General features: G+C 38.6%; 1 protein-coding gene across 1 annotated transcript in view; it reads right to left on the bottom strand.

The window, feature by feature from the left end:
* Positions 1-6,791: 6,791 nt before the first annotated feature.
* Pgm2l1 (phosphoglucomutase 2 like 1) overlaps positions 6,792-22,764 on the bottom strand; it is a 40,708-nt gene continuing 24,735 nt past the window's right edge. Inside the window, exons 7-14 of the mRNA XM_048360251.1 lie at positions 21,313-21,502; positions 20,890-20,987; positions 19,075-19,255; positions 17,256-17,349; positions 16,625-16,754; positions 16,173-16,362; positions 12,476-12,609; positions 6,792-9,386 (exon numbers count right to left, since the gene is read on the bottom strand). Of these exons, the coding sequence (XP_048216208.1) occupies positions 9,284-9,386; positions 12,476-12,609; positions 16,173-16,362; positions 16,625-16,754; positions 17,256-17,349; positions 19,075-19,255; positions 20,890-20,987; positions 21,313-21,502 (1,120 nt within the window). The 3' untranslated portion in view covers positions 6,792-9,283. The remainder of the gene's footprint in view (positions 9,387-12,475; positions 12,610-16,172; positions 16,363-16,624; positions 16,755-17,255; positions 17,350-19,074; positions 19,256-20,889; positions 20,988-21,312; positions 21,503-22,764) is intronic.

Raw genomic sequence — 22,764 nt, 5'->3', positions numbered from 1 at the left:
AAGAATTGGAGACAAGAGGTTCTTATTATGTCCTGTATGCAGTTATTTATATTTTAGTTTTCTGTACCCTTTGTTTTGTATATAAGTTTATCTGATCTGTGGAAGGGAAAGGGAATCACAGACACAGCAAGACAAAGGATAAGCTAATGCAACAATGATACTCACTAGACACTATGTTGGAAATGAACTTTACAACTTGGGGGAGGTGAGTGGGAAGGGGTAAGCAGGAGAAAATGAGGGTGTAGTAATGTTTAAAAAGAAATGTACTCCTTACTTATGTAACTGTAACCCCCATTCATCACCTTTACAATTGACAATTAAAAAAAAAAACACTACTGTTGTCTCTGAGGTTTCTGAGTCCAATGTGAACAATATTGCTGCCACTCTTGAAGTTGGGGCGGGATCACAATTTCAGGCCCACCTTTTTACTGTCCATCAACTGGCTGCTGCTTCCATGATTTTCCTAAAATGGTTACAGTTGTTTTAAATATCTCATGGCTGCTCAGGAAGACTCCCATTCAGCCCTGGAAGAGTCTTTTTCCCCCCCCCCCGCTGGTCCTAGGGCTTGAACTCTGGCAAGGGTGTTGTCCCTGAGCTTCTTTTAGTCAAGGCAAATGCTCTACTACTTAAGCCATAGTGCTAGTGTCATTTCCAGAACCCCCCCCCCCCCCCCACCATCCTGGTGCTTGAACTCTGGGCCTGGGCGCTATCCCTGAGCCTTTCTGTGTTCAAGGCTCTACCACTTGAGTCACAGCACCACTTCCTCAGATCCCAGCCTCCTGAGTAGCTAGGAGCACAGGTGTGAGCCACTGGCATCCACCAGCATGGCATCCATTCCAGCATGGCAACTGTGACAATCAATCGTGGTAGCTGCAGCTCCAACCCGGGCTTTGGCTTCAGGAGACTTTTCTTTAGTCATGGTTGTTCCAGACACTGTGAACTACTTCCAGGAGGCTTCAGTGGGACCATGACAGCTTCAAATGGCCCTCCGATGACCATGCCCTGCCTCACCACCATTCCAGGGGTCTCTGAGAGATCCGGAATCAGGTTGGCAGGGAGTATGTCCTCTTCCTGTAACACAGCTGGGTCAGACAGGCCTGGTAGGTCTGAGTGGACTGTGTGACGTGACAATTGTGATTGTCTATATTCTCGCATGCATGCATGACTGGCGTAGCAGCAGCCGTGTCCTCTCCTTGAGTCAGTCAGGGAGGACTTCTTCAGTGCAAACTCCCCTGTGCTGCAACACTAGGGCCCAATAAAACCTCATCCCAATGTTTTTGCTGTCTACTTGTGGTCTTTGTTACGGTTAAAACAGGGCTGAGGAGGTAACACAAAAGAGCAGACAAATGCAGGGGCTGCCAGTGCCAGGCACACTGAGCAGCAGCCGCAGCAACAGCTAGAAGGCAGGTGAGGGGTTCCAGGGAGAGTGTGGGAGCAGCAGAGTCTAGAAAGGACTGTGAACGTGCCAAGATGGCAAGAGACAACAGAGAGCTGAGAATGAGGCAGCAGGCAAAGGCCTGCGAAGGGTCAAGGCTATGGAAGCCCTGCAAGGCCTGGCTGCTACAGGAGTTGCAGAAAGATGTTGAGGCTTCCCAGCTCTGGCTCCGAGGAATAAGAGACTAATCTTCAGGCTGTCAACACTAGGGGCTAGACCACTGGTACTTAAAGCCCAGAGCTATAACGCTTAAGTGCTGAGGGTCCCAACACCCTAAGCTCAGAGTTGTTGACACTAAGGGATCTGTACTGTGTCTAGTCACGATTTTCTATCTGCAAAGAGCAAAAGAACTCTCAGCTGATAATAGCTGAGAGTATGAAATAGGCTACACTCAGATTATAAAGCCCATACATATTTTTTTTGTATGTGTATGTATGCTTGAACTCAGGGCCTGGGCACTGTCCCTGGGCTTTTTTTTTGCTTCAGCCTAGAGCTCTACCATTGGAGCCACAGCTCCACTTCCAGTTTTTTGGTGGTTACATGGAGATTAGAATCTCTCAGACTTTCCTGCCTGGGATGGCTGTGAACCTCAATACTCAGATCTCAGCTTCCTGAGTAGCTAGGATTACAGTTGTGAGCCACCGGTGCCCAATCCATACTTTAAAAAAAATGATGATATACAGAATGCCGCTAGCCTTGACCAAAAGGAACCGAAATTCTTCAAACTTCCACTCTGCTACTAAAATAGGCCACTTCCTGATTAGTAGCAAAGGAAACTGACAGACAAGGAAAGTTGCTCCAGAAGTGGAACAAGACCCAGAGATCCACAGACTAGGGAACCACTCCTGACAAGTGGAAAGTACTTTTACTCTCCCAGGATAAAAGAACCTAGGAACACTGTCCAGACATTGTTATAATCACATCCTGGTTTTATATGCCACACACTGACCTAGGCAATGGTAAAGTAGTGAAAATGCTATAGTCATAAAAACAGATACCTCCAGGACTGCAGGTTTTTTTTTGGTTCACTTGTTTATGTGCTATAAAGAATAAGACAAGGAACAGGGATAAGGGTGGGGTCAGAATGGCTTCCAGAACATTCTGTTTAGAAGGTGAGGGCATCATCTTCCCTTTGAGCCTGAGCAGGGCTGAGGCAGGTGATGAAGAGCAGAACTGCAGGCTTAACAGCGATTTGAGATGCACTCCACCTCTATACAAACCCATACCTAGATACTACTTTGAGGGGTTCTCACACCTTTAACTTTTCTTATCATGGCACTTGTGTTAATATGGGCAATTTAGGTCAACTGAAGGAGTGAAAAAGAAAAATAAGACTGAAAGAACTTTACTTCTAGGACTTTTGATGAACCAATCAAGAAATAATCTACTGTGAGCAAATGCAGTCATTATACTCAATGTGTATTATGTAAAAATTGAACTACGAGGGTAGGGACGAGAGAGGGAAAGCGGGAAGAACAAAGGAATCGGTGACATGGATCAGGATGCATTGTATTTATAACCTGACTTACAGAACTGACACTTCTTTGTACAACTACTTAATAATTAAAAATAAAATACATTTTTTAAAAGAAGTAATTTACTGAGTTTTGAGTCAGAATGTATCTCTAGAGTTAAAGTAAATTCTACAACATGTCATGTACATTTCAAGAACATTTCCGTTTGGATAGTTAATTCTATGAACTACACAGTACCTAAGATAATAAAAATTACATGGAAACTCATGCCTATGAAGAGATCTGTTTATTACTGATAACACTTCATTTGGCGAAAACCACAAGAAATCCACACACAAGTACATAAGGTGCAAATTCTCACAGGCAGTACGTATAATAAATACACCCTGGTATTTTGTAGAGAAAAATGAAATGTTAACAAAAACTGTTAAAACAAGTGCACAACGTTGAGCTTCTACTACACACTGACTCAGAAAAATAACTATCAACTGTATGTATTTTATCTAGCATATTCAATAATGTATACCATGGTTTTATTGTAGCGTATAACAAAGTCCTACTAGATGCAGATGCAGACTCTTGCCAGAGTAATTCCTGTAAGACAAAGATGAATCATAACACTGCACAAAAAGATTCCAAATAGTATCAAATTAGTGACTTGTCTGGAAGGAAGCACTAGTAGGTTCAAAATGGCATTCAGACCTGTGATACTAAGTCCACATAGACACGTTCTTAGTCTTCCTGGCAACAGTTTGCTTTGGGTGTAAAATCCTTGGCATTGCATACGATCTCAGCTCTCTCTAGGAAACACTATTTAAGGGTGCGCATACTAATTTGACATCACTTGTCAATTCCAGTAATGGGAGTCTTTTAAAAATTGAATTTGAGAATCAAGAAAAACCTATTTGCTTCTTTAACATAAAATCCTTTAATCCCCACTGTCAGCAACTGAGCCCTGGAAGACAGGTGTTAACTAGGTGGTGAAGATGTGAAAATAGTATGCCATGATTGCAGCTCTCAGGGAGCCCCGGGGAGGGCGTTCCTTCTTAGTCAAGGAAATGCCAATGAATTGACGAGAACAAGAGCCTGCGTAGAAAGATTACACTAGAACTTCAACAGTGACAGAACTGCTTCAGGTCAGTTAATTGGACAGGGCAGGAGCATCCATTTCTCACACTAGAGTCAGTGCGTGTAGCTCCAGGAACGTGCAAACATTGGTGAGCGGGGCTGGGGGAGAAAACTGAGAGAACATGTGATAAACATGATGCTCCTTTAGAGCACACTTGGTTCACTGAAAATTTACATATCATTTTTCTAGTAACAGTTTTACTAAAATGAATGCAAAATTCATTTGTAAATAAAGCTAGAACAGAAAATTCCCTTAGTCAGGCTCCCTTCCTTTCCTTTACGCTTCTCTGCCTTAGGGTTATGTTGGAAAAATCTGAGAAGCAACCATCAGTATGTCACTTCCCCTCTATCACCGTCACGTAACTCATTCTTGTGCGTTCTCTCTTTTTAAAGTTCATAGTCTTGGATTAACAAAGAGGAAAGATGGAGTGGTGAATGTAACAGTATGATGTATAACTACAAATAAACAAAAATTTTATATTTGTAAAGTCAGATGGGAAGTCTTGCTCTTCTGTTTAGACTCTTTATGATTTATGGTATAACAGTCTAAGTAACAAATGTGCAAAGCATTTCCTCACACTTTGTGCTTTGATTTCCCAAAGTACAAGAAACTCCAAATAAAATTTTAGATTAACTGATCATTTTGGTTAGTATTACTGTTTCCTCAACAGTTTCTAGAGTGAGCTCAGAAAATAAGTCAATTTTCAAAGGCTGTAATAAGTTAAAACATAGTAGCATCCAGACACATCCTCATACAGGTCATTATTAAATAGTTTTAAGATTTCTTCTTACAATGTCTTAAATATTCTGACAATAACAAAAAACCAAGAAATCCATAAACAGTTCATGAATAAGTAAAGCATTCTTAATGAATACAGATAGGATTTCTTATCAGTGAGGTAACAGGGCAGTAGAGTTTCACAGTAACAAAATATGGAAGAGGGTGAAGGGAAGGAAGGAGGTAGAGAGAAAAAGGCTTAGGATAAATGTATCCAAGCAGAATTTGGATTATTCAAGCATAACAAACATCACTGGAAAACATCTGGGCAAAGTATCAATAGCAGCAGTTCGTAGAATAAGTTCTCCATTAGATTCCAGCTACCATCTATCTATCAGTTCCAGAAACATCTTAAGAAATGGGAGGTCTATGTCTTATATGCAGACATTCTAAACTATCCAGTCTCACAAGACCTTTCTTAAGTTATTATATCTACATAACAATGTTTCATATTTAAAGTAAAATCTCAACTATCCTGTAATGTTATACATTCTTCAAAATGAACACAATTGTGTTCAAGTCTCAATCTGCAAGGTCAAATTATAAATAATATACAAGGAAGTATGGCTGTGGCGTAAGAGTACTAGCCATAAACGAAAAAGCTGAGCAAGAGCTTAGGGCCTTAAGTGTAAGCTCCAGAACTGGAACAAGCACACATGTGTGCACACGTGTGTGTGTGCATACATGCATACGTGGACACATACAAGCAGCTATATTCATTGTACTCATGTATCTCTCTTACACACACACACACAATCCAAACAGATCTTTACTCATTGCACTCATGTATCTCTTGTTCAAAATATACAAAAATTATGTTATGAGCTAAATAAATCTTTGGGATGTGGAGTGAACCCAAAAGTTACAAGAATGCTTTTTATAACATCATTTGTGTTCCAACTTGAATTTAGAAGGAAGGAACCTTTGAAAAGCCATTTAGTATGTCCCTTAATATCTACAAATTTTCCTCAACAGTTGAAAGAAAAAAAAAACTTCCAAATAGGAGATTTTATGACAATTTCTTCCCAAGAAGTTCTTAACTCTGCTTTTTTAAATTAAAGAAATGTTTTATTGAGACAGGGTCTCACTACTTTGTAGCCCAGGTTGGCCTTGAACTCATGATTCCCCTGCCTCAGCATCTAGTGCTACGACTGATTCCAGGCTTGGACCTGCCTTCTTATTATTCTTTAAATAGATCTTCCCTCAGTGGAGACGGGCAACAGCACAGCATCAATACTTCTTATTCTGAACCCTTCAGAGAAGTCTGCATTCATAACTATGACTTAGTAATCCATCTCAACAGTTTCTTCCTCTTCAAAGTTAAATGACTTTAATTCTTTGAACTTTTCCAAAGTTTTTTTTTTTTTTTAAATTTCTGCTCTTATCTCCTCTAAGGTTCTCACACAATGCTGATAACCTGACAGGAATTGAATCCATAGCAGAAATATTTTTTCCTCACCTCCTAAAACTTGGCTTCTTAGTCATCACTGAAGAAATAAAACAATAGATTTATCATAACAATACATAAACTTAGGTAAACAATGTTACACACAGTTTATTCTCTTTTTTTTTTCTTTTTCTGGTCCTGGTGCTTGAATTCAGGGCTTGGGCTCTGTCCCTGACCTTTTTGCTCAAGATGAGCACTCTACTAGTTGAGCCACAGCTCCACTTCTACCTCTTTTTTGTAGTTTAGTGGAGATGAGAGAGTTCATGGACTTTCCTGCCTGGGCTGGCTTTGAATTCTAGATCCCAGCCTCCTGAGATCTAGTTATAGGTGTGAGCCATTGGTGCCCAGCTAGTCCTTCTCTTTATAGTATTAGGTTTGTCCTTCAGAAAAAGCATTCCCAGTGCTGACTTTATTTATTTATATTGTTTAATTTGTTTAAGCTTTGATGTTGCTTTACTAATCCAGCCTGCCTACCTGCCTGCCCTCCCTTCCTCCCTCCTTCCTACATTCCCTCCCTCCCTCCCTTGTAGTATTGGAGACTGAACCCAGGTCCTTGCACATGCTAGAAAACCACTCTACCACTGAGCCACACTCCTAGTCTAATTCTTTTCCTCAGGGCTCCAGAAAATGTCAGTTTACATGTTCAAGGAGGATGCACTCAGTTTGATGCTACTGAAAGAGATACAGAGATAAACAATGCAGCATCCAAGGCTGAGAACCACAGGCCAGCACCCCTGTCTCTTGGGCGGTCATGGAATCTATCCTGTTAGGCAGTGGGCACTGATATCATGGTAAATATGCTCAGGTTCGAGAGTTTGGAAAGAATCAAAACTATACACTTGGGGAACCTTTAACATTTTTGGTAGCTTCAACTTTGGACTTTGAACTTTTTGAGATATGAACCCAAACTTCAATAGCTTTTTACCTTAAGATAACTCACATGTTGTATTATATTAAAGTCTTTAAGCATAACTATTATCTTAATAAGAGAATGACAGTTTTAGTGATTATTATGAGCTGTCCTAGAATTCAGCTTCATTTTGTTCTTCAGTTACTGAAACACAGATACTAAAACCAAATACACAATGATATCTATATTATATATTATATATACGTACATATATGATGCCCATACCACTTTGTAGAACCACATCCTAAATTACAATCTACATGCCTAAAATAACAACCAAAACATTTTTGAATAAACAAAAAATTTTACATATTTCTTTTTCAGTGCAAAGGCTCTGAAAACAAACAACTCATATAGAAAAATGGTGTTCTGAGGTTAGCTAACTATGACCTACAGTCATACAAGATCCAGCTACAAGAAAGCAAGGAAGGAACAAATGACAATAGTGGCAATACAATAATCAAAATCTGTGTTTGGATTGTATGAGCTCAATGAAAGCAGATAGCTCAACAAACTAAACCACAATTCAAATAGCATTCCAATCAGTTCAGACTTCATAGTTTTGTTTAGGAAATAAACTATCTACTGCCAGTGGTTTCTCCTACAGGCAGTTTGTTTAAATTATTATACCCAAGGCCTTGTTTTGTTACCTCCTATAACACCACAAGTATTCTGAAAACTAAACAAGATGAAATTTACTGAAAATTAAACAGCTCTTGTCTACCAAGTCTTTTCAGAAGACTGGAGAATTGGCCAGCAGTGACTTTCCTTGAAAAGTTTTTCTACAATAAAAAAAGGTAAATAGTACTCATGTGATCAGAAATTCCACAGAAACTAACAAGATGCTAAAATAAATTGGACATTAGTTTTAAATGGCAGTTTCAGTGTTTTATAATACTTAAATCCTCCAATCTATGTTAACTAGGTCTGATGCTGCTTAGTTTAGTTGATTATGCTTGTATGAAATACTTAATATTTACTGGACTGCTTAGTTGCAGAAAATACTTAATATTCTGATGTTCTTTTTCCTAGCAAAAGTTAGTTTACTTCATCAGGTAGAAGAATAAATCTACTTACAAAAATGTAACTGAAAAGTTAGAGCTCATTTCTCAGTTCAGATTGTTTTCTTTTTAATAGCTGACGTAATTCTAAAATGAAGACAACTATAGTTACAGCAAGTCCACGTTTACTAAGCTCGTCTACAGTCACAGGATTTTTTAAATCAACAAATCATTTGATATAGAGGAAGCACCTATATAGTTTGAAAGATTTTCCTTAACTATCTGCAATTTGACTGATAAATTATATTCACTGCAAGAACATTGTTTCAGTTCAGACCAGACCCTGAGAAGGCACAGAGAAACTTGACAAGAACAAAGCCCACTGGAGTGCTGCCACTATTGTTTTATGCTCAGTAAACGTTGGAGTCTTCAATATACCCAGTAAGTATACACTGCACCAAGAGCACCTGAAACAGAGGTGCAAAACCACGTATTGTAACATCTGTCCTAAACTAGAAAGGCTAAATACTGTTTTTTTGTTTGTTTAAGATAGTATCTTGCTACATAGTCCAGGCTGACTCTGAACTTGCCCGGGAGCAATTTAAAGTTCCCAGGTGCTGGGATTACAGGCATGCACAACTTACTACGCCAGACTTCTAATACATAAATCAACACTTACGAAATAACAATGACACTTTTCTGTAATGATCTAGGAACATTCTGTTCTTTCAACTTTTATGAATTAATTTCCTTAACTATTATTATATAACATTTATTTACCTTTTTTAGCCATGCTATTCAAAAGTACAAGATACAGAACTAAGCCTAATTTACACTTCAATACGAAAACTCACTTTTGTATTACTGTCTCTGTTAAAGGAAGAACAATGTGTCAATGTAACACTTTTAATGTAATGGATTTCCCTCCAGAAAATTTCACTTCAGTTCTATACAGTTGGTTTAGCTACTTGAACAAAACAAAGAATAGGAAAGAAAGAGGATACTTGGCCAGATGAGACAGTGCAAGAATGCTAACAGGGGTTGGATGCATGGAGTTCTTGGAGGTTCTGTCCATACACCAGTGCAAATATCAAGGCAGGCTGCAGCGCCTACACAGAGCGCCAGATCAGGCCATTCTTACTGGGTTCCAGAAAATTTTCTACCAGAGCTTCAATGAGTTTCTTCAACTCCTCTTCCAGTAAGGCCGTGTCACTGGAAAAAGAGTTCAGAGTTATGCAATTGTTTATCTTCATAGTCTTCACATTTTTAATGTTGTTTTTCATATACCTGATGGGACCATTAAATAATTGGTAAACAAAAGAAAATTTCACTAAGTTAAAACAAAGTAAGATTATATAAAAATCATGCATAAAGAAAATATTAGTTATAAACTGAAATTGAACAGTGTTTTTTGTTTTTTGGTTTTTTTTGGCCAGTCCTGGGGCTTGGACTCAGGGCCTGAGCACTGTCCCTGGCTTCTTTTTACTCAAGGCCATTTTCTGTATATGTGGTGCTGGGGAATCGAACCCAGGGCCTCATGTATATGAGGCAGGCACTCTTGCCACTAGGCCATATCCCCAGCCCCATGAACAGTGTTAACAGACATTCCTTTATAGGTGACCAAGGATGGTATCTAAAATGTATCTAAAGAAATCTACTAAGTAGGCAATTTAACAACTTTGAACACTAATACTGGGATTACAATAAAATGGCTTTCAGAAATACTGTGAAGGGCATTTGGTATATAGAACAATAAGACATATATTTCAGGTAGCAGAATGAAGTACAGTTAAAAAATGAGACGCTTAGGGGCTTGGAATAGGGCCTAGTGGTAGGGTGCCTGCCTCTCATACATGAAGCTCTGGGTTCGATTCCTCAGCATCACATATACAGAAAAAGCCAGAAGTGGCGCTATGGCTCAAGTGGTAGGACAGTGCTCAGGTCCTGAGTTCAAGCCCCAGGACTGGCAAAAAATAAAAAATAAAAAATAAAAAGAGAATAATACAAAAAACTCCAAACAATAGTTTAAAAAATGAGATGTTTAAAAATTAACCATACACTTACTTGTAGCCCTTCAAAATCATCACTAAGGAGCTTCCTCGGATAGTCTCTTTAAATTGCTTCCACAGTCATTTTACAAGCTATACAACAAATCATTTATTTATATTTTTAAATTCTCTTTCATTTTTAATCAAATATAGCATTACTTGATTTGGTTCTTTTTTTTTTTTTTTTTTTTTTTTTGCCAGTCCTGGGCCTTGGACTCAGGGCCTGAGCACTGTCCCTGGCTTCTTCCCGCTCAAGGCCAGCACTCTTGCACCTGAGCCACAGCGCCCCTTCTGGCCATTTTCCATATATGTGGTGCTGGGGAATCGAACCTAGGGCCTCGTGTATCCACTAGTGTAGCCACTAGGCTATATCCCCAGCCCACTGATTTGGTTCTTTTAAACTCTGCTGACATTGGGTCTTCCTCCACCCCAATGGGAATAAAAACTTATTGCAACAACATGCAGAAATACAAAATAATGTATTCTAGTAGGACTCTTAAGGCAATTAAACAATGTCCCCAAAATATGATACCATTATAGATAGCATTACTATAAAAACTAAATAGCTTTTACATGTTTATAAACTGGGTTAATTTGTGACAAGTTAGATATAATTTATACTCTTTTTTGCCAGTCCTGGGGCTTGGACTCAGAGCCTGAGCATTGTCCCTGGCTTCTCTTTTCTCAAGGCTAGCACTCTGCCACTTGAGCCACAGCACCTCTTCTGGCTTTTTCTGTTTATGTGGTGCTGAGGAATTGAACCCAGGGCTTCATGCATACTAGGCAAGCACTACCACTTAGCTACATTCTCAGCCCATAATTTATACTCTTAAAAGGAAATGGTGAGAACAATCGAAGGGGTCATATTGATCAAGATGCGTTATACTCATTATCTGACTTGTTAAATTGTATAACTACTTTGTACAACTTTGTGTAACTACCTACAATTTTAAAAAGCTAAGAAAAGGGAAATGAACTGAAATGATTATGTCAAACAAATTTGACATTGTCATTTCTTTACATTCACCATATAAAAAAGCTGAGAGTCTAAGAAATTCAACTTCTAAATAGTTTCCTTTAGAAGACTGTCCAGCAGTTCCTCAAAAGCTTACACAGACCTACCTTATGGCCCAGCAAATCCACTCTGATATATGTATTCAAGAGAATATGTTCACACATAAAAGTGTTCACAAACGTTTATAGTATTATTCCTAACAGCCTTAAGGTGTAATTTGAATGTCTACTGACTAATGAATAAATTAAAAAACAACATGTCCACCAAAAGGAATATTTTGAGGCCCAAAATAATCTTTTTTTAAAAACATGATCTTTTCTGGGTGTCAGTGGCTCAGGCCTCAGAAGGCTGTGATCTGAGGATCTTAGTTCAGAGCCAGCCTGGGCAGGAATGCCTATGAGGCTCTTATCTCCAATAAGCCAGAAAAAAGCTGGAAGTAGACCTGCGGCTCAAGTGGTAGAGTGCTAGCCTTGCACACAAAAGGTAAGAGACAGTGCCCAGGCCCTGAATTTTGTGCAGTCCCTCCCCATCCCCCCAATCCCCCCCCCCCACAAAAACATATCTTATGTTCAGATAGTCACAACGATTAGGTTTTGCACTTCATGCATATGAACTATCCTGTTATGGTTTGGACCTGAAATGTTTCCCAAAGTTTCTTCTTGTGTTGAACTCTTGAGTCTTGTTCTCCAACCTGTGGAAGTGGTGGAAAGTTTAGGAGGTGCAGCCTAGCTGGAGCAGTAGGTAAGTGGGGGTGTGCCTTTCAAGGTTATACCTGCCCTCTTCCTCTGCCTCTGCATCTATGAGGTGAACAGTACCTTCTTTCTGCTCCTGGTGCCATGACGTCACCTTGTTTCAGGATCCAGCCAACAATAGACTGACTCTTCTGGAACCATCAGACCAAATAAATGATACTCCTTTCCAAAGTTGTTTATGTCTGTTGCTTTGTCACAGTGACAAAGTCTGACTAACACATATGTCCAACACATGTCTAGAATACATAAATCTATAGATGGTAGGCTGGTGGTTGCTAGGGTTGTGAGGGAGAGAAATGGGAAGTGATTTCTAATATGGATATGCTTTAAGGGTAATGAAACATTCTTTAATGGATTATGATGTCTGCATAGCTATGAATGTACTAAAAACAACTGAATTGTACATGTTAAATAGGTGACTTATATGGTATATAAATCATATTTCAATAGAGCTTTTCAGACATACATATAAAAGTTAATTCTCACCTCTGGTCAGGTGATGCACACATCTCTGCATAATACTTTATCTTTGGTTCTGTCCCACTTGTCCGAAGAGTGGCGACACAGTCATTTTGAAAAGTAAATGTAATCATTTGGCTGTTTTTACTCACTGGCAGTATCTATGCAAAATGCAACAACAGTTTAATTACACTTTGTATCATTTTCATTTTCAAGAATCATGAAATACATTTCACATGTATGAAGCATCTAAAGGAGGTTAATTCATAGCCGCAAGGGTGAATGAATGGTGGTTGCCAGGGACTGACAATGGGATGGGAAGCAGTTGTTTGTAGAGTTTCAATTTAGCAAGGTGAGCAAGTTCTAGAGATTTGGTGAATAGCAATATAAATATACTTGACACTACAGAACTGGAGAGTGAAAATGCTAAGATGGCAAATTTTATGTTGTATATTTTGATAATTAGAATTTTTTTCAAAAAAAACAAACAAACTTGAGACAGGGTCTTTCTATATAATCCAGGCTGCCCTCAAACTTGCGGTCCTCCTGCACTGGCCTCCTGACTGCTGGGATTACAGACATGTACCACCGTGTACCCCTTGTTAGATTTTTTTTCCTTAGGGGTGAGCACAGTGACACACTCAGCCCTAGAAGGATCACAATTCAAGGCCAGCCCCAGAAAAAAATGTGAGACTCTATCTAAAAAATAACCTCAAGCAAAGAGGTGTGACTTAAATAGCAGAGGACCTGCTGAACAAGAGCAAGGCCCTGAGTTCAAACTCAAGTGCTATAAAAAATAATGATTTCTTCAAATTACGAAGAATTATAAAATATGAAAGAAGTTTAACTGCATAGTAACTTATAAGTGTGCCATTTACTGAGCCCTTAAAATAATTTAGGCTGGCATATGTGATTTCTAGGCTTCAACATTAATCCTACAAATCAGTATGACTGCAATTTTACAGATAAGGCTCAAAGAGATGAAAAGATCTGCTGAGACAAGTAGATGATAGAATGGTAGTAAGTGACAGAATAAGACAAGTAGATGATAGAATGGTAGTAAGTGACAGAATAAGACAAGTAGATGATAGAATGGTAGTAAGTGACAGAATAAGACAAGTAGATGATAGAATGGTAGTAAGTGACAGAATAAGACAAGTAGATGATAGATGGTAGTAAGTGACAGAATAAGACAAGTAGATGATAGAATGGTAGTAAGTGACAGAATAAGACAAGTAGATGATAGAATGGTAGTAAGTGACAGAATAAGACAAGTAGATGATAGAATGGTAGTAAGTGACAGAATAAGACAAGTAGATGATAGAATGGTAGTAAGTGACAGAATAAGACAAGTAGATGATAGAATGGTAGTAAGTGACAGAATAAGACAAGTAGATGATAGATGGTAGTAAGTGACAGAATAAGACAAGTAGATGATAGAATGGTAGTAAGTGACAGAATAAGACAAGTAGATGATAGAATGGTAGTAAGTGACAGAATAAGACAAGTAGATGATAGAATGGTAGTAAGTGACAGAATAAGACAAGTAGATGATAGAATGGTAGTAAGTGACAGAATAAGACAAGTAGATGATAGAATGGTAGTAAGTGACAGAATAAGACAAGTAGATGATAGAATGGTAGTAAGTGACAGAATAAGACAAGTAGATGATAGATGGTAGTAAGTGACAGAATAAGACAAGTAGATGATAGATGGTAGCAAATGCTAGAATAAGAAGCACAAATTCCAAATCGGGTATGGGGGCATACACCTGCAATCCTGGCTGCCCAAGAGGCGCAGGCAGGAGGATTGCAAGTTTGAGGGTAGGCCAGGCAAAGTTAGGTAAGACTCTGACTTAAAAACAAAAACTAAAGGGATGGGGGTGTGACTCAAGTAGTAGAATAATACCCTGGGTTCAATCTCAAGTACAAATTAACCACTAAGTAAACAAACAAATAAATAAATAAGCAAGCTTGACAATCTAAAGTATCTCCAGTTTTGTAAAGCACATTCACAGTTTATAAGTGATTTTCCAAAGTGTATGCATATCCTAATAGATATGCAAGATAATTTAAAAAAAAAACAGGAAAAAAACACCTGTATTTTTTGTTTTTGTTTTGTACCAGTCCTGGGACTTGAACTCAGGGCCTGAGCTGTGTCCCTCAGCCTCTCTGTGCTAAGGCTAGGACTCTACCACTTGAGCCACAACCCCACTTCTGGCTACTTCTGTTTATGTGGTACTGAGGAATTGAACCCAGGGCTTCAGACATGCTAGACAAGCACTCTACCACTAAGCCACCTTCCCAGCCTGAAACCCTGTATTTTTAAATAAAAAATTAAAAAACAAATAAGCTTTACTGGCATAGAATAAACAGCTTATTAACACTGATACTTTCCCTAGTCTACCTGTTGAGGAATCTTGAGAAGACTGAGGATTTGGTTGAGGACAGAAAAAAATTATAATAGTACTTTCCTGCAGATGTTCTAGCTACAGTCCTGTCCCTGAGAGACTTCCTCCTCCATAACTCCATTACTATACACCAGTTGTATGGTATTCTCTCTGTCTCTGTCTCTCTCTGTCTCTGTCTCTCTCTTTGTCAGAAATATGAGGGTTTGAACTCAGGGCCTCATGCTTGCTAAGCAGGTGCTCTTACTGTTTTTGTTTTTTTTTAAAGCATTTTCAATTAGTTTATAATAGAGAAGGATTTCATTGATGGCTATTTTGAAATAAATAATCAACTAGGAAAACAAGCATGTACCGCTGCATCTAGCTCTTCATTGGAAGTATTTCATGACCTTCTCTGTCTAGTCTGGCCTCAAATCATGATCTTCCTAATCTCAGCCTCCCTGTAGGTAGGATTACCGCCATGAGCCACTGGTGTCCTGCTCTCTGTCTCTTCTTTACTCTCAGACCGTCAACCACATAAAACTGTCTCAAAAAAAAAGTAAGGGCTGAGAACGTGGCTTAGTGGTAGAGTGCTTGCCTAGCATGCATGAAGCCCTGGGTTTGATTCCTCAGTACCACATAAAGAAAAAAGGCCGGAAGTGGCGCTGTGGCTCGAGAGGTAGAGTGCTAGCTAGCCTTGAGCAAAAAGAAGCCAGGGACAGTGCTCAGGCCCTGAGTCCAAGAGCCAGGAAAAAATAAACAAACTAAAAACAAAAGGGCTAGGAACATAGCTCAAGTGGTAGAATGTTATCTAAGAGGCACAAAGCCCTGGGGTTCAATCTCCAGTACTGCAAAATAAGTAAATAGATAAATTTTCGTTCTTTTTTTTTTCTTTTTCTTTTTGTAGGACTTGAACTCTGGGCCTGAGCTCAAGGCTAGTGCTCTACCTCTTGAGCCACAGCTCCACTTCCAGTTTTCTAGTGGTTAATTGTAGATAAGAGTCTTACAGACTTTGCTTGCCAGGGCTGGCTTTGAACAATGATCCTCAGATCTCAGCCTTCTGAGTAGCTAGGATTACAGGTGTGAACCACTGGTGCTAGCAGTAGATAAATTTTCAAAAGGAGCTTCCAACCCAGGAGCTAGTGGTACTACCTCTAGTACTTTGTTCCCTGCATCTCTTCCATCTGGCTCTTCTTAAACTGTCTCCTTTGTAATCAATGACAATAAGCTTGACAAGACTAGATTGAGGCTCACGGAAGACCTGTCTTCTATTTAGATATTTCAGTGACTGACATGAAGCATTATATTTCTTTTCTTGCTGAAATAGGAAGTACTTACTGATTTCTTATTTGGCTGGCTGCTGTCATATCCAGTAGTAATATCCCGTATGTGCAATATTGCAAATGTCCCACAAAATTTTGGATATTCTTTGGGAGACTCAAAATTGCGAAGTCTTTCAAATATACTTTTGATAGTAGGTGGATCATAACACAAGAAATAGGAAGTTTTTGACAGGTGATAACCATACCTGTATAAAGATTTAAAGTGCTGAAGTCAAATTTCAGGTAACTGTTGTTTAGATATGAGCATATTAAAATAGGCCTATGGTTCTACTTTATGGTAAACAGCAGATCCTAATTCAGAGAATTTTTATACTTAAATAAAAAAGAAAGAACTATTCTTCCTAAACACATTTAGAAAACTCAATGTAGGACCAAAAAAGTAAAAATTAGTAAGTAAAGAAAAAGGGAGATGGCTCCAGCATGTGAAATAATCATAATAGAACTTACATCTCATAAATCTTGCTCAGTTGCTCCTTCAAGGTTACGTTCCTGGTTTCCAGGTAAGATGCCATCTCAGCAACAACAACAGCTGCACTCACCCCATCTTTATCCAGAACTGAGGTGCCACACAGGAAGCCTACAGATTAAAGAACATCTTTAGAAAAGGAGAAAATTTAAGCCTACAATTTCAGTAAGCTTACTTTTTTCTTTTTCTAGAAGCACCAGTAAAGAGCCTAGTAATAAGCCAGGTATTGGTGACTGACTGGAGAGAAGAGTCTCACAGACTTTACTGCCTGGCCTAGCTTTGAACCACAACCCTCAGCACCTGGTTCTAGGCCTGCCGGGACTACATAGCACGACCTTGTCACAAAACCAAACCAAAACAAACCACATCAGATCATACCACACCATACCACAAAAGCTTAGTAACAGAGGGAACCCTTTAATACTGAATGTATTCAGGAGACCTATATGTTCTGTTTTCTTAAGGGAAAAAAAATGCATCTGTATATTTCTGAATTCTCTAATGTTTTTGCAACTCAAAATTTAAAACCAAATGCAAAAGTTCCTTTCTAGGGAATTATCTTTTTAAAAATGCTCTCACTTAACAGAAAATATTTTAATATTTACTACATACCAATAGACTCTTCAAATGCAAAAAGGACTTCCTTGCCATTTTCCAGGAGGTCTTTTATCCTACTTCCAATCCATTTAAAGCCTGGTAAAGTTTCCTGAAATGTAGAAGCCACTCTAGTCAATGGCTCTTCTCTCACATACATACATGAGAGAAAATTCTATCACTAAGTGCATATAACACGTATTGTCATCTTCTGTTATGGTCCTTAGTTCACAAAGATTAATATAATGGTAGATCTGCAGGCAAAAAATACGTTAACAACACATACTGGCCCTCCTGCTGACCACCATTTATATATAGCACAGCAATAAGATGATTTACACTAAATACAACTGAAGGTTTATAAATGATGAACATAATTACAAAGTAATATAAATATATACATGTTAGAATTATCCACTATTTTACAAAATACTGTAATAGGTAATTTACACTATTATCTTTTCTAATGCTCATAAACCCTTTTGCCAGAACAGCCTCAGTGCTCAGGGAAATTTGTCCAAGATGGTTCAGTTACACTGACTCCCTGAAACTGTCCTTTTTGCTGCATTATAATCACTAACATGATGCCCGTGAAGGCTCTGTTTTAGTTTCCAAAATTATGAAAAGCCATTAAGCTTTTAGTGATGGAACATTATCTCTACATTGGACCAAGTGGACCTTTTCTTTTTCTTTAAATAATTAGGTTTGAGGGTTTTTCCTGTGATGAGCTAGCTACTGTCCACTTTAAAAGGCATGCCTTATTCTAGAGTTCACAGAAATAACATTAACTCAAAATACACACTAATTCTAGAGTTTACCATCACATTCTAAGTTTCTTGATTCATTTCTCTACCACTTCATCAAACAGCAAAAATTTAAAACCCAATTGCACTCCTAATAAAAACAAATTGTAATACAGGTCTTTAGAATCGTGTTCTTTTTTAGTTTTGTGCTCATGATATGTTTCTTTCACTATAAACAAGAAAAACATTATTCTAACTCAGAATCTTAGGCATGAATAGAATTCTAATAGCTTCCAGGTATGCGATTTGTGTCTTTGAGAGTCCAATATTGAAAATTCTATTTCCTAAAGACAAGTACAATTTACATTTACTCCTGTAATTAGTATTAAGATCTGCAGGTTGACTGTGGCTCTTGAAAAAGGCCCAGAGGTAACACTTTTTTTAAAAAAAAATGCTGGTCCTGGGGCTTTGACTCGGGGCCTAGGTGCTGTCCCTGAGCTTTTTTTGCTCAAGGTTAGCACTCCACCAGTCAAGCCATGGGCCCATTTCTTGTTTTTTGGTTAACTAGAGATAAGACTCTCATGTATACTTGACTGCCTGAGCTAGCTTTAAACCTTGATCCTCGATTTCAGCCTCCTGGGTAGCTAGCATTAACAGGTGTGAGCCACCAGCATCCAGATAGAGGTAACACTTTTACTGATGTTTAGCAAGATAGCAGAGTAAAGACAACTTAAATAGCTGAAAAAATGGTCCATAACTGCTTGAGGTTTCACAAAAGCTATGATCTGGGCTGAGTAGTGACTTTCTCTTAGAGTGAATTCTACATGCTATTGATGAGGTCCCAGGAGCCAGATTTTCCCAGCCGGAAAGCAAGATATTTTTGTACATACTAAGTGTTAATGTAATTTTTGAAGAATTTTTTTGTCTTAAGAGTTACATATTTGATAAACTTGTCTTGGTATTTACATTATCAAAAGTACTAAATAATATAAACAGAATTAGAAATATAGATAAATTATAAATAAACCAATCAAAGTTAGGGTCTTGCAGAAAGAGGTTTAGAAAAATAGCACATAGATATGATTCATTCTTACTTCAAAATGAAATCCTTCCTTAAGTGCAATTGCCTTCAAAATTTTAGAAGAGACAGTGGTGGCTAACATATAAACATTCTTCACATCAGCATTTGTTGATCTATTCTTCTTCCAGCAGTCAAACATCCACCACCCAAACAAAGCAGCCAACTCATTTCCTGTGAAAATTTTCCAGTGACCACTGTTGAGAGAATGAAAATTCAAAATCAAGACCGTTCTAGCTTCTTATTAAAACCTCCTAATTGTGACATCTTTAAATTACCATATTTCAGATAGGAAAATATTTACTGCCACTGATTTTCTAATTGACCAGCATGACTTTTAGGGGAGAAATGATTGCAAGGTCATTTGGAAAATTATTGCATTTTTGCTTTGATCCTATTTAATAAAAAATTATGATAAATGTTTAAGTCTATGTGAAGATACTGTCACATCCATAATGGTGAACATAGCAACCAAGAGAATAAGATTAAAAAATGATGCCAGGTACTGGTGGCTTATGCCTCAGTCCTAGCTACTAAGGAGGCTGAGATCTGATGACTGTGGTTCAAAGCCAGCCTAGGCAGGAAAGTCTGTGAGACTATTATCTCCAATTGATCACAGAAAAGCTGGAAGTGGTGCTGTAGCTCAAGTGTAGAGTGCTAGCCTTGAACAAAAAGAACTCAGGGACAGTGCCAGGCCTAGAGTTCAAGGCCCAGGACCAGCAAAAAAAAAGATTAAGGAACGATTGAATTTATAAAGCCGTTCGTAATGCTGCAGTATTTCTAAAATTAATGTTTTCACACACTGTATAAGGACAGATAAAATGCTTACAATATATTTGAAGTGGGAAATAGCAGTGATATAAAACTATAATGTATTCATAATTTATAAACAAATACAACTTTATTTGAATAGGAAAAAAAGAAGGAGCTGGAAGCTAGTGGCTCATGTCTATAATTCTGGTTACTTGAGAGGCTGTGATAGGCAGGATCATGGTTTGAGGCCACCTAGGCAGAAAAGTTTATGAGCCCCCTCTCAGAACCTCCCTCAGCTGGGAGCAGTGACATGTTCCTCTGCTGGGGAAGCCTAAAGCCTAAGTGGATTGTGACCAGGCACACCCAGGTAGGAAGCCAAACCTCTCTCAAAAATAATCAGTGCAAACAAGGGAGGGAGGTGTGGCTTAGCAGTAGAGATAAGTTTGCTCGGAGCTGAGGCTCTGAGTTCAAGCCCAATACTGCAAAAAGGAGAAAAAAAGGTAAGAGGAAAATGTGAAAATATCAACTTAGTTTTCATACAAGAGATTGACGTCTTTTTTCTTTTTTGCCAGTCCTGGGGCTTGAACTCAGGGCTTAGGCACTGTCCCTGAGCTTCTTTTGCTCAAGGCTAGCGCTCTATCATTTGAGCCACAGCGCTACATCGGGCTTTTTCTGTTTATGTGGTAGTGAGGAATCAAACCCAGGGCTTCATGCATGATAGGTGAGCACTCTCCCACTAAGCCACATTCCCAGCCCCAATTTATTTCTTTTTTTTTTTTTGCCAGTCCTGGGCCTTGGACTCAGGGCCTGAGCACTGTCCCTGGCTTCTTCCCGCTCAAGGCTAGCACTCTGCCACTTGAGCCACAGCGCCGCTTCTGGCCGTTTTCTGTATATGTGGTGCTGGGGAATCGAACCTAGGGCCTCGTGTATCCGAGGCAGGCACTCTTGCCACTAGGCTATATCCCCAGCCCCCCAATTTATTTCTTTAAAAAATATTTTCACTATTTCCAATGAGCCTTCAAGACTTAAAATAAAAAATTTACTTTCCAATCTCAAGTTTTCTACTGAAGCTACTTACCTCTCCTGAAGTTCTGCCACGGCCAGTCTGTCTGCATCAGGGTCTGTGGCTAGCACTATCTGGGCATTTTCTCTCTCTGCCAGTCTTAGAGAAAGTTCCTGAAACAGTGAACCCAAAAGTTAGGTTATACTGAGGAACTTAAGATTAATAATCCTCAGATTAGGGACCAAGTTAGCGATATGAATTTTAAAAAGCATGTGGTTTGGCTAAGTTTAGAATAAGAAGCCCAGAATTAGGGGCACTCGCCATAAAGATTTAAAACAAAACACAACCTATGGCTCAAATACAATTCAAAAGATGCAAACTACAGTGGTTTGCCTATAGGATATAAAGCATGTAAGTAATCTCTGAATTGTTAATTAGCTCCATCTATTTTGTTGGCTAACAAACTAGAAATAGTTTAAATATTTTTTTAAAAAATACCAGCACAGATTCTCCTTCTTCAGGATTTGGACATTTAACAGTAGAAAAGTCTGGATCCGGATCTTTTTGTTCTGGTACTGGAATTGGAGGCTTAAAACCAAACGCTTGAAAAGCCAGTTGCACATAGTCATGTCCAACTCCATGAAAAGATGTATGCACAAATTTTAAGGTGGTCTTTGAATTTAATTCCCTGTAAAAACAAATTACCATTGAATCAATACCATAGATTTGTCCTATGATATAGTTAAAAACACTTAAATCCTGAGAAAAAGTAATTACAGCCTACAGCAGATGTCTAAGATATTTTAAAACAATGATGTGGTATTAACTTAAATTTCAAAAGATTTGTTTGTGCTTGGGTTCCATACACGGTAAGCAACTGTCTTGCCACTGAGCTAACATCCCAGTCCCATCCAAAAGACTTAACTGAAATGTATTCTCCTTTAGTGGTTCAACTTTCTGACTTGCTATACGTAGTGCCACTATCCTAAGTAAGCCTCTATTGTATCTCTTTCTCTATCTTCTTTCCCTTCATGTCCAGCTTAGATTCCACCAAATCTAATTTTAATCACCATTATTTTTGTATTTTGGCTACTTTGATTCTCTAATATCTCAATGTATACTATTCCAGACTTGCAGCAAATAGCTAATTATTGCTTCAGTAAACTTGACAAAAAAGACAATAGTTTCACTCTCAGTGGACACTAAACAATATCAGAAAGTCTAAAGTGGTCACAAAAATTTCTTTTTGCTCTTCAAGTTGATATAATATGTCCTCTTCTTACTCCTTTCTTCTCACTTCATGTAATCATTGAGACACAGAAACCCAAAGATGGCAAGTTCAGAATCTTCTCACATCAAATCTACAATCAATTACCACCCATCAATATCTTTTCCTTCTTCCATCTAACAACGATGAGCAAGTGTTCTTCCTCTTCTGCTCGGTCCCCATGTCCTCCCAAGAACATTAGTACTTCAGTCAATTTTCCTCTCTCTCTCTCCTAACCCCTACATTTCCATTAGCATTCAGTCCAATTTCTTTGGTCTCTTCCACAGCAAAACTTTCTATATCCTTACTTACTATTTGCTAACTGCTCCCTATAATCAACAAAGTTTATTGAAATAAATAAAATTTGGGTGGGCTGGGAATATGGTCTAGTGGCAAGAGCGCTTGCCTAGTATACATGAAACCCTAGGTTTGATTCGTCAATACCACATATATAGAAAAGGCCAGAAGTGGCGCTGTGGCTCAAGTGGCAGAGTGCTAGCCTTGAGCAAGAAGAAGCCAGGGACAGTGCTCAAGCCGAGTCCAAGCCTCGGGACTGGCAAAACAAACAAACAAACAAACAAACAAATAAATAAAAAATTGAGTGCTAGTGGCTTACCACTATAATCTTAGCTACTCAAGAAGTTGAGATTTGAAGATAGTGGTTTGAAGCCAGCCCAGGAAGG

This window comes from Perognathus longimembris, chromosome 13 (genome assembly GCF_023159225.1).
Source record: "Perognathus longimembris pacificus isolate PPM17 chromosome 13, ASM2315922v1, whole genome shotgun sequence".
NCBI lineage: Eukaryota > Metazoa > Chordata > Mammalia > Rodentia > Heteromyidae > Perognathus > Perognathus longimembris.
The sequence above is the reverse complement of the archived record's forward strand: the minus strand, read 5'-3'. Positions and strand labels throughout refer to the sequence as shown.